The sequence below is a fragment of the Rousettus aegyptiacus genome, unplaced genomic scaffold, assembly GCF_014176215.1.
Source record: "Rousettus aegyptiacus isolate mRouAeg1 unplaced genomic scaffold, mRouAeg1.p scaffold_m13_p_2, whole genome shotgun sequence".
In the NCBI taxonomy this organism is placed as follows: domain Eukaryota; kingdom Metazoa; phylum Chordata; class Mammalia; order Chiroptera; family Pteropodidae; genus Rousettus; species Rousettus aegyptiacus.
The window spans coordinates 133,664,405-133,682,392 of NW_023416295.1; the positions used below are offsets into that span (position 1 = coordinate 133,664,405).

General features: G+C 32.6%; 1 protein-coding gene across 2 annotated transcripts in view; it reads right to left on the reverse strand.

Moving 5' to 3' along the window:
• The window catches only part of ARID2 (AT-rich interaction domain 2), a 131,625-nt gene that overhangs the window by 3,067 nt on the left and 110,570 nt on the right, over positions 1-17,988 (reverse strand). For both annotated transcript variants that reach the window (XM_016134307.2, XM_016134306.2), the window contains exons 17-20: positions 10,162-10,300; positions 9,985-10,070; positions 7,869-7,992; positions 7,690-7,781 (exon numbers count right to left, since the gene is read on the reverse strand). In XM_016134307.2, the coding sequence (XP_015989793.1) occupies positions 7,690-7,781; positions 7,869-7,992; positions 9,985-10,070; positions 10,162-10,300 (441 nt within the window). The remainder of the gene's footprint in view (positions 1-7,689; positions 7,782-7,868; positions 7,993-9,984; positions 10,071-10,161; positions 10,301-17,988) is intronic.

Below are 17,988 nucleotides of genomic sequence, written 5' to 3' on the forward strand. Positions count from 1 at the left end.
GAAAAGAAAAGAGATGAAGGCTTCTAAATTTTGAATGAACAACATTGTAAGGAAGCAGTTTGTAGGAAAAAACAGAAATTCAAAGCCCGAATTTAACATCTAGGGACTGTAGTCATTTTTATCACAGCAAAGCAAGGCAAAGTAAAACTTTAAAAAAATATGGAGACTGATGACTAAAGAGTTGGGCATGTTTTTTTTTTTTTTTGACTATTTGGATATTTGCTTTTATGTATTTTCCATATGCAGATACTCCACACACTCAAAATGAATGACTAAAACTAAATGTTAAAATTATAATATCAAGTTTTGAGCAGTGTGTGGAGCAACTATGACTCTCTCATACATTGCTGGAGGGAGTGTAAATTAATAAAACTCATTTGGAATGTCTGGCATTAGGTACTAAAATTGTACCCTATGAATCACCATCTTTCACTAAAGCTCAAGAGAAATATGTACTTATATGGCCAAAGAACATGTATAGCCTATTGATAGCGGATTTCTTCTTAATAGCCCCAAAGTGGAAATAACCTATATGACCATCAAAAGTAGAACGAAAAAAATAAATTTGCATGTATTAACAACAGATATCTATATTGCAATAATGCAAAGTACTGCTACATGCAATAAAATAAATAAATCTCACAAATAATACTGAGTTTAAAAAAAAAAGCTACCACAAGAGAATATATACTATATGATTCTACTTATATCAAGTTCAAAATCAGGCAAAATTAATCTGTGGTATTTGATCAGGAGAGTGGTCCCACAGAGGAGGGTGGAGTAAAGACTGGCGGGCACCCGCAGGGGCTCTGTGGTCCGGGTGTTCTATATTTCTTAACTTGGATGGCTGATTATATGGGTGGTTCACTTTGTGAGAACGAACTGGGTTTTAAATTTCTGTGTTTTATACTTTTCTTTAGGCATAATTTACTTAAGAAGTTTACTTAAATTCTTAAATGAACTATGAAATTTCTAAAATTTCTGTAAGTCATAAAAAACATGATTTAAAAATAACTTACAAAGTGAAATCAAATTTCCCCTCTAGAATCAACATTTTAATGAAGAAAAAAGCCTTTAAGTTTCAAAAACTTAATAAAATCATATTTTCCAAACTGATAAGGTCACATATTAAAAAGTATTCTTTTATTTTTATGTCACATGTATAAAACTAGAAAGACTAAATTTAAATTTAGGTACCAATTTCACTTTGGTATAAATTAATATATTTTATTTTGGGGGGAGTGTTTAAAAAGTTAATTAAGCATCTGCTGGATAAAAAATAAAATATGCCTCTTTTGTTGTATAAAATTAGATTCTTCCAATTTTATATTTCAAAAGTTCCTTTTCTTGATGTTTAATAAAGCATAAACATTGTGTCATTTTAATGCACGCAACAGATGAGAAACAATTTGTAATTAGCGTTAGTGAAAACAAATTACCTTCTAGGAAAACAGTAGTTTGAATACAAGTTTATCTCCTTTCCCTCCCAAAATAAGTAAATTTATTTTCTGGAGAAACTAAACTAGAAAGTCTTAGGATTTACAGAGACATAGACCCAGTGAAGGTCGGGGCACGAGGGACAAAAAAATAGGATTGGGTGAAAGCGAACATACTTGAACACAGTGGATAACATCCTCTTGGTCTCCCTCCCCTATTCTGTTTCCAGAACACAGTAACTCACAGTAACTCTCCTCTAAGCTGCCCACCTCCAAAGGCAAGAAAATCAGAACCTTCTCTGGAGAAACAATGTCGCTAAGAGACTGACATTGGGTGGGGATGGGGCGGGGGGTTTCTAATAAACAAATTGGTTCATCAGCGGTCACCCTAAAATGGCAATCACCAGTGACAAGAGGGGAGCATACACCCAGAGGTTCCAACTAGCTTGTAGATATTTTATTATTAAAATATAAAATAAAGCAAAAAATCCTCATTCAGGGAATTTTGAGGAAACAGTAATTATACCAGGAGCAGAAAAAAACTTCAAAAATACTAGCAATTAATATTCTCAGAGAGATGAGAGGGCACTCTATTCAACATGTGAACAGGATGTTATAAAACAGCAACAACTGGCAACTCAGAAAGAGCTCTTGGAAATTAAAGCCATATAGCTGAAGTAAAAATTCAATAGATTTGATAATAAAGTGAAGAAAATTTCCAGAATACAGATTAAACAGACAAAATTGAAAGCTAAGAGAGAAAAGAAAATTCAAGTATCAACCTACAAGGGTAGTCTAGCATCCGAAAAACAGAAGTTCAAGAAATGAAGAATAGAGACAATGAATGGCAGGGAATTATAAAAAGAAACATTCAAGAAAATTTCCCGTTACTGAAGGATATGAATCTCCTGATTGAAAGGATCCACTGAAATGAAATACCCACCCACTTGAATAACAACAAACAATGACACCAAGACATGCCATCATAAAATTTCAGAATATCAGAAATTAGAAAAAAAAATTGTAAGAGCTTCCAGAGGGAAAAACAGATCATACACAAAAAAACGGGAACCAGATTGTCATATACAAAAAAATGGGAACCCAAACGTCACTGAACTAAACCGTAAAGCTGCATGCTAGAAGACATAAGAGCAACGTCCTAAGATTTTAAACAGAAAATGATTTTTCAATCTATAATTCCATATCTAGCCAAACTATCAAGAATAAGGGTAGACTAAAAACATTTTCAGACACGTAGGGTCTTAAAATTATTGGAGGATGTGCTTTAGCATGATGAGAGTAAATCAAATAAAGGACATAAGTGGAATTCAAGGAAAAAGGATTCAACATAGAAGGAATTATTAAGAATAGTTATGTATTAGGTCTACAAAGCAAGCTGTCTAGAATGATAGAGGTTTAACATTGGATAACCTACATACAGGCTTGAGAAGTATTGATAAAAAATATAGAAAAATCAGCACTGAGCTCATAAAAGCTAAGCAAAAAACAAGACAATCATTAACTCTAGAAAAACATAGAAAGAAAAATGTAATAGTAGTAGTTCTTGGCACAGCATCAAATAATCTGACAACAGATTTAAGATTTAATTAAAAACTGAGATATAACAGCATTTTGAGAAACAGAAAGACAGGAGGAAGAGAGATTTTAAGAGTATTCAGTTCTTTAGAAAGAAATCTGACTGGTAATCTGTAAAATTAGTAAATAAAGAAATAGTAACATAAGCACTTTATTTAGAAATATGAAGGAAAATACCAGTAAATTAGCTCAAATTGTTGAAAGCTCCTCCTTAGTGGAGGGTAGGAGGGGTAAAGGGACTACTATGTTTCATTATAAGCTTTTTAGTACTATTTAATTTAAAAAAATTTTTATAACAGCTTTATTGATATAATTTATATATTATACAATTCACCCATTTAGAGTGTACAGTTGGTATATTTAAAGAAATGTGCAACTATTACCATAATTTTCAATATTTCCATCACCCCCAAAAGAAATACCCATTAGCAGTCACTCTCCATTATTCCCTAAATTCCTCCTTTACTGTCATTGTTTTTAATTTTAAACTGTGGTAAAATACACATAATACAAAATTTAATATTTTAACCATTTTTAAGTTTACAGTTCAGTGGCATTAAATGTATCCAATGTATCAATTTCCAGTTTTTCTTCATCCCATAACCAAGCTCTGTCCCATTAAACAGTAACTCTCTATTCCCTCCCTCCCCACTAAAGCCCTGACAACTATTCTACTTGCTATCTCTATGTATTTGATTTTTCTAGTGGAATATAAATGGAATCAGTATCTGTCCTTTTGTGTCTGGCTTATTTCATTTAGCTTAATGTCTACAAGGTTCGTCCATGTTGGAGCACATATCAGAATTCCTTTTTAAAGGCTGAATAATATTTCATTATATACACAAACACATTTTAGTTATCCATTCATTTGCTGATGGGCACTTGGGTCGTTTCTACCTTCTACCTTTGGCTATGCTGCTATGAACAGTGGTGCGTAAGTATCTGTTTGACTCCCTGCTTTCAGGTCTTTTGTGTATATACCCAGAAGTAGAATTGCTGGATCAAATGGTAATCCTATGTTTTATTTTTAGAGGAACACTGTGCCATTTAACCGTGGCTATATCATTTATATTTCCATTGGCAATGCACAAGGGTTCCAATTTTTCCACATCCATGCCAACACTGTGTGTGTGTGTCTGTTTGAATAACAGCCATCCTAATGGGTATGCAGTGGTATCTCATTGTGGTTTTGATGAACATTTTCCTAATGATTAGTAATGTTGAACATCTTTTCATGTGCTTACTGGCCATTTGTTTTATCTTCTCTGGAGAAATGTCTATTCAAGTTCTTTGCCCATTTTTGATTTGGTTTGTTTGTATTTTGTTAAGTTTTAGAAGTTCTTTATATATTCTGTATATTAGTCCCTTTATTAGATATGTGATTTGCAATTATTTTCTTCCATTTTGTGGGCTGCCTTTTTATTCTGTTATTAGGGTTCTCTGATGCGCAAGTTTCTAATTCTGATGAAGTTCAATTTGTTTATTTTTTCTTTTGTTGCCTGTGCCTTTGGTGTCATACCCAAGAAATCACTGCCAAATCCAATGTCATGAAACTTTAGAGTTTCAACTTTTAGTTTTATGTCTTTGATTCATTTTGAGTTAATTTTTATATATTGGTGTTTGGTAAGGGTTCAACTTCGTCATTTTTCATGTGACAATCCAGTTTTCCAAACTCCATTTATTGAAAGACTGTCTTTTCCTTATTGAATGAAGAATTGCCACCCTTACTGAAAATCATTTTACTATATATAATATGTGAGGACTTATGCCGGGGCTCTCTATTCTGTTCAATTGGTTGGTGTGCCTCTCTTTTTTGCCAGTACCACGCTGTTTTCATTGCTGTAGCTTTGATTTTAGAATGGATTTTTCAATTTCTGCAAAGAACATTATAGAGATTTTGGTAGGGGTTGCACTTAATCTGTAGATTGTTTTGAGCAGTACTGACATCTTAACTATATTAAGTCTTCCAATTCATGAACAAAGAATGTTTTTCCACTTATTTATGTCTTCTTTAATTCTTTTCAGCAATAATTTATAGTTTTCCGTGTACAAGTCTTCCACATCCTTGGTTAATATAATTCCTAAATATTTTATTCTTTTGATTTACCCAAATGGAACTGTTTTCTTAATTTCTTCTTTGGTTTGTTCATTATTACTGTGTAGAAAAGTACCATTTGATTTTTAAATAAGACCCATGTATTATACTGACATAAGATAGATACATCAAAAGGAGGAAAAAAATATTTTAATTTTCCAGAGCTCAAGTTCAATCAGAATAGATATAAACTGCATTTAAACATCTGACACTATTCAAACAATTAGATTCTGAACTTCAAATAAAAAAATGCTGACATTTCATATTGTTTAGCATGCTGTACTGTAAGATAAATTTCCATATATCTTCCTATTGACTGCACTTTTCTTATAGCAAATAAAATTTGCTTTAGTCTAAAAAATCATACTTTGTAATTTACTCCACCAGAGATAAGAAGTATCAACTGAGAATTATCTTTTGCAGCTATCTGATTTCCTACACATTCTTCCTCACATATGTGGGTTTTGCCATATTCTCGTTAGTATTTTTACTGAAGCAAAACTCCCTATCACTGGAGAAGTTCGATAGAGGTTCTAGATAGGGATTTCAACCTGGACTACGAGAGTGAATGAGAAGAATTTAATGGATTGTTTTAATTCTTTTGCTTTTGCTACTCTTAGATCATAGGAATTAAAGATGCCAGAAGACATTTGGGAAATTTAGAGTTAAATAAAATAACAAAATCAGCAAAACAAAAACAAAAATATTGCAAACTTTTGGCTCAACAATTGCATTAGACCCAGCTGAAGTGGCTTTACTGCAAGCCTAAGAATGTGTAATTTGAAGGTGAGAAAAAAGCCCTAAGCAAAAGTTATAAAATTACTTTTAGAATTCCAATTGCGTACATAATTCCAGACAAAACTCTACGAAAAAATAAATTTGTGGGACTTCTTTCCTTCCATCTATCAACCAAAACTAATGAATCACTATTACAACAGTCCTGTTATGCTAGGCACTGAGGACACGAAAACGAAAATAAATATTCCACCCTTTCTTTTAAAGATCTCACCATCTAAGCTGGTAACATGCAATCTGTGGGGTACTAGAGAGTACCTATCTCACTCTAGGTAGGCGAAGGGTAGTAAGGAAGATGTCAAGAAAGGAAGAGGTCACCCCTGAGTTGTATCCTGGAGGATGAACAGAAACTAAAGTATACCTATAAAGTATTGGGCATTATGCTAGGTGTTTAGGCTACAAAGATTAATCAGAGAAAACAAGAGACCTAGGTCAGTAGGAGGAAAAAGCCATATAAAAACTATCATTTCAAAATAATATTAAATGTTTTATAAGACAGACATGTTATAAAAACAGAACAAATTTGATGGGGAAAGGGAACACAGCATATGAAAGGTGGCACACAGAAGCTAAGTCTGAGCTGAATCATGAAGAGTTTGCAGATATTCAATAGGCCAGCAATACCAGGTGAGGGGCACTCTATCCAAGGAGAATAGTGTGAGTGATGGAACAAAGGCACAAAAGTTCAACATGAAAGAGCCTAGCATGAGTAGGAATCTGCATTAGTTTGGCTGAAATTGAAATGTAGGCTATGAAGCAAAAAGAGGGTGAGGAGGGCAATACAGTGAGAAAGGTAGAAAGAAATCATGTTATGAATGAAGCAAGGAGATGCAGGCTCTCATTTGGTTATTAAACATTTATATATTTTTCTGAGAAACTTTTTAAAAATTTGAATGTTAAGAATTTTTCTTATTCATCTGTGAGAACATTTGATACACTAAATTAGTAACTTATTGCAAATACTTTTTCTTAACTTTAATTTTAGGAGTTTTATTCCTCTTTTTAGAAGTTTTAAAATTTGATATAGTCAAATTCATTGTCTTTTATCCTTGTAATTGATACCATGTTTTTATGTTTGGAAAATCCAGTTGGAAGGTTACTGCAAGAAATTTCAAAAAAGATCTAATATAATGTATTATGGGGGCAGGGGAAGACAACTAAGGTAGATTCAAGATATATTTAGGGCGTGGGATGAATAATAGTATGTGAGAGGAGAGAGACTCAAAGACAAAGTCATTATCTGGAAGGCAAGATGCCTCAGTGGACAACTTTTCAACAAAGGAGCCTCGGATACAGGATGAATACTAGAAAATCAAGCTTCAACAACAGAACATGCCACATTTGGTCTCTCTCAAAGATTAGAGTTATTATTTCTAGTTTCTAGAGATCTCTTAAGTCCATTAGAAAGTAACTTTTAACACTTCAGTGTATTATAGCGAATATTATTAATATCTATGATTTTGATAGCTTCATTAATAGGCCAATCATCAAACTGAATTAGACTTCAAATGACCAATTCATTCCCTCTCCCCCAGAAACTCCCAAGTTTTCTCTTTAGAAACACTTTTACACTTTTTCGTTGTTTCAACTTCTCTCTACTTTTTGGTTTCTAAGAGATCATGATGGCCTGACCTTGCCATAACCTTTTGGACATACTCACAAAATTTATGAGAAAAAGTGAATAAAATACAGATATCTAATCTATTTACCTTAGATGTAAAAGTAAAATAATGAAAATTGACTTTGGCTACAGAAAACATAACTCACCTGCGACCACATTCTGAATATTTACCAATATTTTTTAATATTAAGGCAGCTGTTAGTCGGATGTGTTTAGTTATTGGTCCCTCTTTTTCATCCTTAAAAAGAAAGAAAAAGAAAAGAATAAAGATCTAAATCATACAGTGCTCCCATCTATACAAATAAGGCTCTCAAGGCTTGCTTACTGTAAAATCTCGAAAGACAAGGTTTCTTGATCCTCTCCTAAGAGCCATAAGGGCAGCACTGGGATGATTCACGATGGCCTTTTGTGCTCTGGGAGTTGAGCTTGTGCCCCCCACAGCTGGCTGCCTAATTGATCAGAGAGAGAAAGAGACAGTTAACATGACGCTGCAGACAGGTAGATGATGATCAGTCTGCCAACCCCAGGGTGGCTACTTTGAAACTTTGGATATCCAATGAAGAAAAACTTCAGCATTAATGTTTATTTCTTGTCTCAGCCTTGGCAAAAGTACTCTTACTATCAAGGTGAAAGTTCGAGCCTTTTATTTTCCAATTGACCAATTTTAAAGCAAACAATAGCTGTTCCAATATAGACCACCTTTAAAGTTACTATGCTGGTAAACACACGATCAAAATAAATACAACATAAGTCAGATGGAAAAGGACAAGACTGTACTCATATATGGGATATAAAACAGAAGCAACAAAGGAAGAAATAAAACAAACTCGTAGATACATCTAAATTGTGGTGGTTACCAGAGGGGAAGAGGGGTGGTAGGAGGATGAAGAAGGTTAAGGGGATCAAATATATGGTGACAGGAAGGAGACTAGACTTTGGGTGGTTTGGGCGGTTAGCACACAATGTAATATAGATAATGTATTATAAAATTGTACACCCGAAACATATATATATATATATGTATATGTATATATAAAATGTAATTAACTAGTGTTAACTCAATATATTTAAAAAATACAAAATAGTATCCAAGTTGTGGAGTTCATTTTTTAATGTAATGTGAATATGTTAACAAAAAAGAAAATAGGCTACAATTTGAGCTGTAAATTATTTTTGCTAAACAGTACCTAAGAGTAAAATAATATTACCTAAAAACTGATAGAAGTATATGTCATCCAGGAAAAGATAATCTAATGGGGTAATATAAAATTATGCTAAATACTACATTTCACACTATTACTTTGTTACATAATCTTATTTTTCATCATTATTTAATAATTTTAATCCATCTTTTCGGTATAGTTCTACTGTCCTTTATGAAAGAGGTAGAATGGACGGACTGCAGAGATGGCTTTTATATAAAATTAGATTCAAACTACTCTAGATTTCTTGGCCAAGCAGAAAAAATTGCATCATTATCTGTTGTACTCTGGTGAGGCAGTGGTGGAAAGATCACTGACTTGCATATGAGGAACCCTGTCTATTTGACACTATAATTAGCTGCATGACTTTGAATAGTTCGGTTTGCCCCACTGTGCTTCAGGTTTCACATCTGTAAAGTGGGGATATTTCTGGCACCTTTTACAAAGTAAACTAATTCTGAATATTAAGTAAGAACATAAAAGCAATCTTTAAATTATAAATCAGTTTATAGCTGTATGTCTATAGAAAAGAATATCTATGTATAAACTGTTACTAGATTTTATGTATGTGACAAAGATTTCTGATTGATTATAACTGATACCAAATATCTCTTCCTCCAAACTTGAGCAAAAACAAGCATATTCCAACATATTCTTATAATAGCTACATAATATATACAAATTAAATACAGTGAAAAGGTTTTTAATAAGGACCTTAAGGAATCTACAAACAACTCAGAATTTGACTATATGCATTAAAAGTATGTGTTCATGAAACAACAGGTAAATGAATAACCATATAGTAAATGCAACATGTATACTCTTATACAAGACCTTTACATGCCACCTTGGTGTCCCATCAAAGGATAACTGTCCTTACCAAATACATATTCAATTACTCTCTCAAAGGACGAGGAACTATATACATAGCTCCAGTTTACAAAACACTTCTCATATATCATCTGTCATTACTTCCAATGATGTGTCTATAATGTAGAATCAAATGTGGGAGGTATAAGGTACTTACAGACCATGTGGTCCAGTCAATATGAAAAGCAATGCCTAGAGAGTTAAACAATTTGAATGGGGTCACGTAGCTGGCTAATGGTAGAGCTGGACTAGAATCCAGGTTTCCGGTCTCCCAATATACTAAGTTGCCTTTCACTGTTACTTTGTTTTGCTTAGTTTCCTGATTTTTCTTTTTGTATGTACAACAGGAAGTAAACTCATGTTCCTTACTTGGTAGAAGGTTTTTGACTTCCTGCTTGTCCTGGTTCATCTTGTTTTAATCCTGCAAGCAGGGCATCCTTTGAACAGTGCTTATCCTTTTTGAGAAAGAGGAAGTAAAAGAATATGCATCAAGACCTTTAATGCAACTAGATGAGTTATTGACCAAACAGTATTAAGAAAGTGTACCTGTAAGTGGGTAATAAAAGAAAACCTCTGTCGCTGAAAAGGCTCACAACCTTCCCAAAGACACTGCCCTGGATATACATCTTTTCCTCCATGTTCAGTTGCTGCATGGTAGAAAACCTGTGAGGGTGTCTGAAACCACCTACAAAAAATAATAGTAAAAACTTTCTGACACTTGGATATAATCTTTAAAATAGAAATCTTGTTCTCCTAATACAAAAGATCCAGGTCAATATACAGAAATATTAAGCAAAAACAGTGCTAGTAAATCTCAAGCTCATTTCATTTCAGAGTATTCTGAAACGATTTTGAAACAAATTTCTCTGCATATATTTCCAAGTTAAATCATTCAACTCTACTAAACATTTTTGGTAATTTGTTTTAAGTTTAGTATGTTTCATTCTCAATTCTCTACCTTCAATGAAGGTCAGCTAAGAATCTCTTGAAAGCAAATGAAATATCATTTTAAAGCACAATACAACATTATTTTATAAACAAATACCATACTCTATTGTACTTTTGGAAGCTGCTCAAGCATTTACTAGATTTCATATTTTATATAATCACCTCCAGCATATTCAATCTAACAATCTAAATGCTAAACATTTTGGTAAATTTAGCTTTGTAGCTGAATTCACATTTTGTATGTCTGTACAAGTTGAAGAAGCCTTCTCTCTCATTTAACATCATATAACCCTACTTATTCACAAACCCTGGGGCTTAACAATACAAATGTCTGAGTGGGTAAGTGGCCAAGTGCACAAACCTTAAGAAAGCCAGATACTATTCTCCCTTATTAGAGTACATAACAATGAGAAAGAATACTGGAATCCAGACAGTACTGAATGTATTAAAAGGCTTAAGTAGCAATTAGTAACTCAAATATCTGTACAATCAATATCTTTAAAGTTTATGGCAGAACTCTTTTAGGATTTGATTTTTTTATAAATGTCATATAAACATGTCTATATTTGAACCAATTTCTGATGTGAAATATATAATATTTTGAGTTTATTGTCCTTTAGAAAATGATGTATTAAAATTAATTTTAATCAAGAGTAATTAAACACTGAATTATAAAAGGCATCAAAATCTTTATAGATTACTTATTTTATACTATTCATATTCATCTATATGAATAGCTACTAAAAGTTTATTGTAAAACTATCACGGATTGGAAGAATATTGTTAAAATGTCCATAGGACCCAAAGCAAGCCACAAATTCAATGCAATCCCTATCAAAATTCTAATGGCATTTTTCATAGACATAGAACAAACAATCCTAAAATTTGTATTAAACCACTAAAGACCCCAACGAGCCAAAGCAATCTTGAGAAAGAACAAAGTTGGTGGCATCACAATCCCTGACTTTGAACTATAACACAAAGCTATAATAATCAAACAGTATGGTAATGGCACAAAAACAGACACATAGATCAATGGAACAGAATAGAGAGCCAAGAAATAAATCTATGCTTTTATGGTTAATTAATTTACAATACATGAACCAAGAATATACAATGGGGATACTCTCTTCAATAAATGGTGCTGGAAAAACTGAATAGCCACATGTAAAAGAATAAAACTGGACGACTATCTTACACTATACACAAAAATTAACTCGAAATGGATTAAAGACTTGAATTAAGACCTGAAACCATAAAACTCCTAGAAGAAAACATAGCCAGAAAGCTCCTCAATATTGGTCTTGGTAGTTTTTAGATTTGACGCCAAAAGCAAATGCAACAAAAGCAAAAATGAACACATGGGACTACATCAAACTCAAAAGCTTCTGCACAGCAAAAGATACAATCATCAAAATGGAAAGGCAACATATTGAAGGAAAGTATTTGCAAATTACATATTTGATAAAGAGTTAACATCCAAAATATCTAAAGAACTCATACAATTCAATAGCAAACAAATAAATAATCTGGTTAAAAATGGGTAGATGATCTAAAATAGAAATGTTTCCAAAGACATACAAACGGCTAGCTGGTATAGGAAAAGGTGCTCAACATCACAAATCATGGAAATGCAAATCAAAGCCACAATGAGAAACCGTCTCACACCTGTTAGAATGGCTATTATTAAAAAGATAAAAAATAAGTAATGGCGAGGATGTAGAGAAATGGGAACCCTTGTGTACTACTGGTGGAAATTAAATTGGTACAGCCACTATGAAAAACAGAATGGAGGTTCACCAAAAAATTAAAAATAGAACTACCATATGATTCAGCAATGCTGCTTCTGGATATTTATCTGAAGAATGTGAAAACATTAAATTGAAAAGATATATGCACTCCCATGTTGAGTGCAGCATTATTTACAATAGCCAAGATATGGAAACTACCAGTGGATGACTGGACAGTGAAAATGTGGTATATGTACAATGGAATATTATTCATCCATGAAAAAAAATGAAAATTTGCCATTTGCAACATAGATAGACCTTGAGGACATTAGACCCTGAGGGCTAAGTAAAATAAGTTAAACAAAGAAATACAAATACAGTACTGACCTCACTTATATATGGAATCTAAAACAAACAAACAAACAAAAAACAAAAAGAAAAAAACACACCCCCAAAACAAGCATTTTTAGTTTTAGAATTTCTCCTAATTTTCAGTACAGTAGTTCCCCCCTTATCCACATTTCACTTTCCATGGTTTCAGTTACCAGTAGTCAAGTGTGGTCTGAAAATATTAAATGGAAAATTCCATTAGTTTTAAATTGCATGCCATTCTTAGAAGTATGATAAACTCTCATGCCATCCTGTTCCTTCACTCCCTCCCCAAACATGAATCATCCTTTTGTTCAGTGTATCTATGCTAATTGGCTTCCTGCTTTTTAGTCACTTAGTAGCCTTCTTGGTTATCGGACTGTTCAAGCAGCTCTTATTTTAATAGTGGCCCCAAAGTGCAAGAGCGGTGATGCTGGAAATTTGGATTTGCCAAAGAGAAGCTGTGAAATGCTTTCTTTAAGTAAAAAGGTAAAAGTTCTCAACTTACTAAGGAAGGGAAAAAAACTGTATGTTGAGGTTGCAAGATCTTTGGTAAGAATGAGTCTTCTATCCATGAAAATGTGAAGGAAGAAAAAAAAAATTCCTGTTAGTTTTGCTGTTGCATCTCAAACTGCAAAAGTTTTGGTCACAATATTTGTTGTGTTTAATTAAGCCAGAAAATGCATTTGTGGGTGGAAAACCTGAAGGGAATACGTGTTCCAATTGATAGCAACGTGTTGTGCCTGACAGCACTGAACCTGACTTCAGCAATGGATCCCCTGAAAGTAGTGACATCATACCACTGATTGTAAGGGATAGTTAAGTAGATTCAGGAAGCTGTTTGGCATTTTATCATCTCACATCATCACAAGAAGAAGGGTGAGTGCAGTACAATAAGATATACTCACAGAGAGAAACCCATTCACAAAACTTTTATTACAATATATTGTTATAATTCTACATTATTAGTTTTTGTTTATCTCTTACTGTGCCTAATTTGTAAATTAAACTTTACCACAGTTATATACACATATACATACAAACATACATACATACATACATATTCATATATATATACTAGATATAGGGGGTTTGGTACTATCTACAGTTTCAGGAATCTAGTGGGGGGTTCTGGAACATATCCCCTGTGGATAAGAAGGGTCTACTGTACTTACAATGCTGTTTCATTAATATGACATAAATACGACTGGAGTTCTGTTGTATAGACTAATAAGTGTCACAGGAGGCATTTCTTATTGTTTTTTTAAGATTGTACCTAAATCCTATTAAATTACTAATTGAAAAGGTAAAACTGTTTATATACACAGACACACAAACCAAAATTCAAATGCACTACTAGTCACTATTCAAAATGTTAGCTATTTCTAAACTATCTTGCAATATATTAAATGAATCAAGTTTATTTACAATATACAAAATTAATAAAATTACCAGACATAAAAGAATAAAGTGTCTCTTTAAATCAATTTTAATTACTAAATATACGAAATTGTGTGTGTGGATGGTTTTAAGACAACAGGGATTTTTACGTATTCATCACTTTACCTGCCCAACAAAGTCTATTATTTCCCTCCTACCTACATAAATCATACAAACTAACTACCTAATGATTTATTTAACTACATAAATAATACAAACCATTCATGTGATGCAAAGTAAAATTCTAATATAATATATAAAGCTAGTTAGAATGATGATACGTACATGGAAAAAAGTTAAGGTTTTCAAATCCATTAAATGAAATATCTGGATTTAAATGTTTAAATTACCCAGACTGCTTATATTTTGATATATTTTCTTTAAGCCTTCTCCTATGTCTGTCTGTTCATCTGTCCCTCCTTTCTTCTGTCCCTCCCTGTATAAGTGTTTTAAGACAAAACTGGGACTGTTACTAATAAAATTTTGTATGTTGCTGCTGCTGCTGTATGATTATATGTTACCTTTGTACCAATGAAAAGAATATCCTTCCTTATACTTTACTGCTATCTCCTGAAAAACTGTTGTAATAAATATACAATTTCTGACTTGTACAATGTGAATGGTTGTACTCCCTCCCCTCCTGATGTGCTCAACCATAGGTGGAAGCACTGGTTAAATAACATGTCTCTGAAACTCATTTTACTTATCAGTAATCTAGGTTTCAGGATGGTTGTGAGACTTAAATTTGATGATACGTACAAAATTATTTGGCAAGTAGTAGGCCAATGATAAATGAGTGCTAATATCATTGTGATCAGACTAGTAATAGTCATACTGGTGGCACTAGTAACCTCTTTTCATCTTGCCCATTTTACCAATAATCTGAGACCTTTTCCACAACTATTCCAAATGCTCTCTATTATTAAGTGACTTTCACCATCACCCACAATTTTATTAATTTCTGCTTCTGAATACCTTCTTCATAGAAACTGCTTCAAACTTTTTCACCTTTTGCTCCAACCTTATCATTTCAGAGCTTGTCTTTCCCTGTATTAGTGTGATGTGAGTTTGTGAATTTGGGGACAGTATCTTACACTTTTATGTCTCTGGGAGGGGGAGGGGGAGGCTTCTAACTGAAAGAATGTCAGTTTGCTCTATTAGAGCTTCCTTTTTCTCTATATTAAATCTTCTGTCATTATTCACCTTTTCCTTCCCTTGTATCATAGCCAGAAGTAGCCACTATTTCCAGGGTTAACACCTTCACTTACATACTGAATTCTATTATGTCCTGCTGTAAACTATGTCCTTTTGAATCCTATATTTAAGTGTAACAATATATATGCTGCTCCAACTAAAAACAATAGAAACAATACTTTTTCTTTAATCCTGTTACTTTCTCAGAAGAGAGGAATTAGATTTAAAATATGGCAGAGCAATGCAAAATTTCATTAATATTTAATACATGAATTACAGTAATTATACCTGACCATTGGCCAGCTAATTTTCTCAGTCATTAGCCATCTTCCACAGATATATATTATTTTCAATAACATTATCTATACAATTTGTAATGGCTAGTCCCCTTCCCCTGCTCATTACATAAATAATTGCCACAACGCTCAGGATTAGCTTTTATTCTTTTATTTAAATCCTCTTCAGTCGAATTCTTTCTTCTTTTATTCTAGTGAAAAGCTATTAGGTTCAACTGAACAAATTATTCATATAAGGCTACTGGTGCAAGTTTCCTGATTCCAACTACCCTAAGCTACCATTTAAGGTTAAAACACTTTCTACATCAGCTAAAATAAAGCCAACAACTATTAACTTTATTAATGTAATTTATATTATGATTAACACTATCACTTTTCCTACTTCCAATTTCTTAAGTTTCATAAACACAGAAGTAAAGTAAATAAGCACACCTTTTCTACTACCTTAAAATTTTATTATTTTAAAGCCTGCAAACTATGTAAAAGGTTATATGTTATATTTAATAATTCACCACATTCAAAAAAACAATTTAAAAACAAACATCTGTGTTTATAAAGCTAAGGTTGTTTCCTTTGTTTTTAAAACATAAATAAAAGGGGTGGTAATAGCACTTTTAGTTCAGACAGTTTCATTTAGAATTTTCTTAGTTGCTCAAGTTCCTGGCAGGCTATTTTTCTTTAATGACTAAAAAGTATTCCATATCCCTCTTAATAGCCCTCCTGCTGCAAAAAAAATATTTTAACTTGATTTAAAACACATGATATATATACATATATATATACATATATATGTATATATATACATATATTTTTTTTGCAGAAAAATTTTAGTTTAAAAGATATGCATTTAAATGTTAAGAAATGCACATAAATGATAATCCTTATACATCAAAAATCTACATTGGAAACATTTTAGTTTAAAAAAAGGATATATTATTAGTAGAACAGTTAACTTTTACCTCAACCCCTGACATCTAATTGTTTACATATATAATATTCTATGGCAAAAGAAATATCAAAGGTTTGCATTATTTTATAGTCAAATGCAATTTAGTTACAAGCTACTAAAATTTAGGGTGGAGAAGCCCAATGAACAATCTTGTTGAGAGGCTAACTTAATTTTATTATATTCAGTTGTAAAAGTTCAAAATGGAAAAAAAGGTGACTAATTTCACTACTAAAAGAACTTAATTTATGGCCTTAATATAGAACTAACAATTACGAATGCAAACTAGACAGCCTAAAATCAGTACTGGTGTTCCTGGAAACTCAATGTTGCTGTTGTTACAGCAATGAATCCTCTATACTGAGTTTCTTTACCACTGTCCAGATTTCAAAGCCAAAGGCAGAAGCAAGGGACTGACTGATGGGCTTATCTCTGAAAAGACAATGGGGAAAGAAGCAAGTATTCGGCCTTTTTTTTTTTTGGCTTTTGTAGAGAGAGGTATCTCCTGTTCCCTAATAAGACTCAATTTGTGGGAAATATCTCAAACATAGGAAGGGGTTCTAATGGAGGACAGCCAAAACCAATTGTCTGTGACTCTACCTCCTTTCCTTCTAATAACTGATAATGATAACAATATTAGTAACCTTGATAATAATAAAAAGGATTTCTGTATTTGCTCTTTGATCTCCCAGTACCAACTCCTACTAAGCTCCTGGTCTGTGAAGCAGTCACATATTTTACATTAGTAAAATAGAAAATGTATTCTTAGGAACCTTGTTTAGATATGCCTTTAAAATGTGTATCCTCTATTAAATCTGAATATGGGGATGCAATAATAGTTCACATTTGAAATGTAGTATGAAAGTGGATTTGTACAATTTAAGTGTTACAATGTTATACTTAATACTCTAAACATAATCACACCCATCAAATATATAGATGATAAATAAGCATAAGAAAAGAAACTCAATATCTTTGAATAGGGAGACAACAATTAAAACAGAGACACAGTACACAACTCTTAGAATGGCTAAAATGTAAAAAACTGACAATACTAAATGCTGATGAGGATGTGGAGCAAGAGGAACTCTCATTCATTGCTGGCAGAAATGCAAAATGGTACAACCACTTTTCAAAACAGATTGGCAGTTTCGTACAATGCTAAACAGAGTCATCATATAATCAAGCAATTATAATCCTAAGTATTTGCCCAAATGAGTTGAAAAATTATGTGTACACAAACTTTTACAGCAGCTTCATATATTACTACCAAAAACCAGAAGCAACCAAGATGTCCTTCAATAGGTGAATAGATAAGCAAAATGGTGCATCTTTACAATGGTATATTATTTAGCAATAAAAAGAAATGAGGTATTAAGCCAGAAAAGACATGGAGGAACCTTAAATACATATTGCTTAATGAAAGAAGCCAGTCTTGAGAAGGCTACCT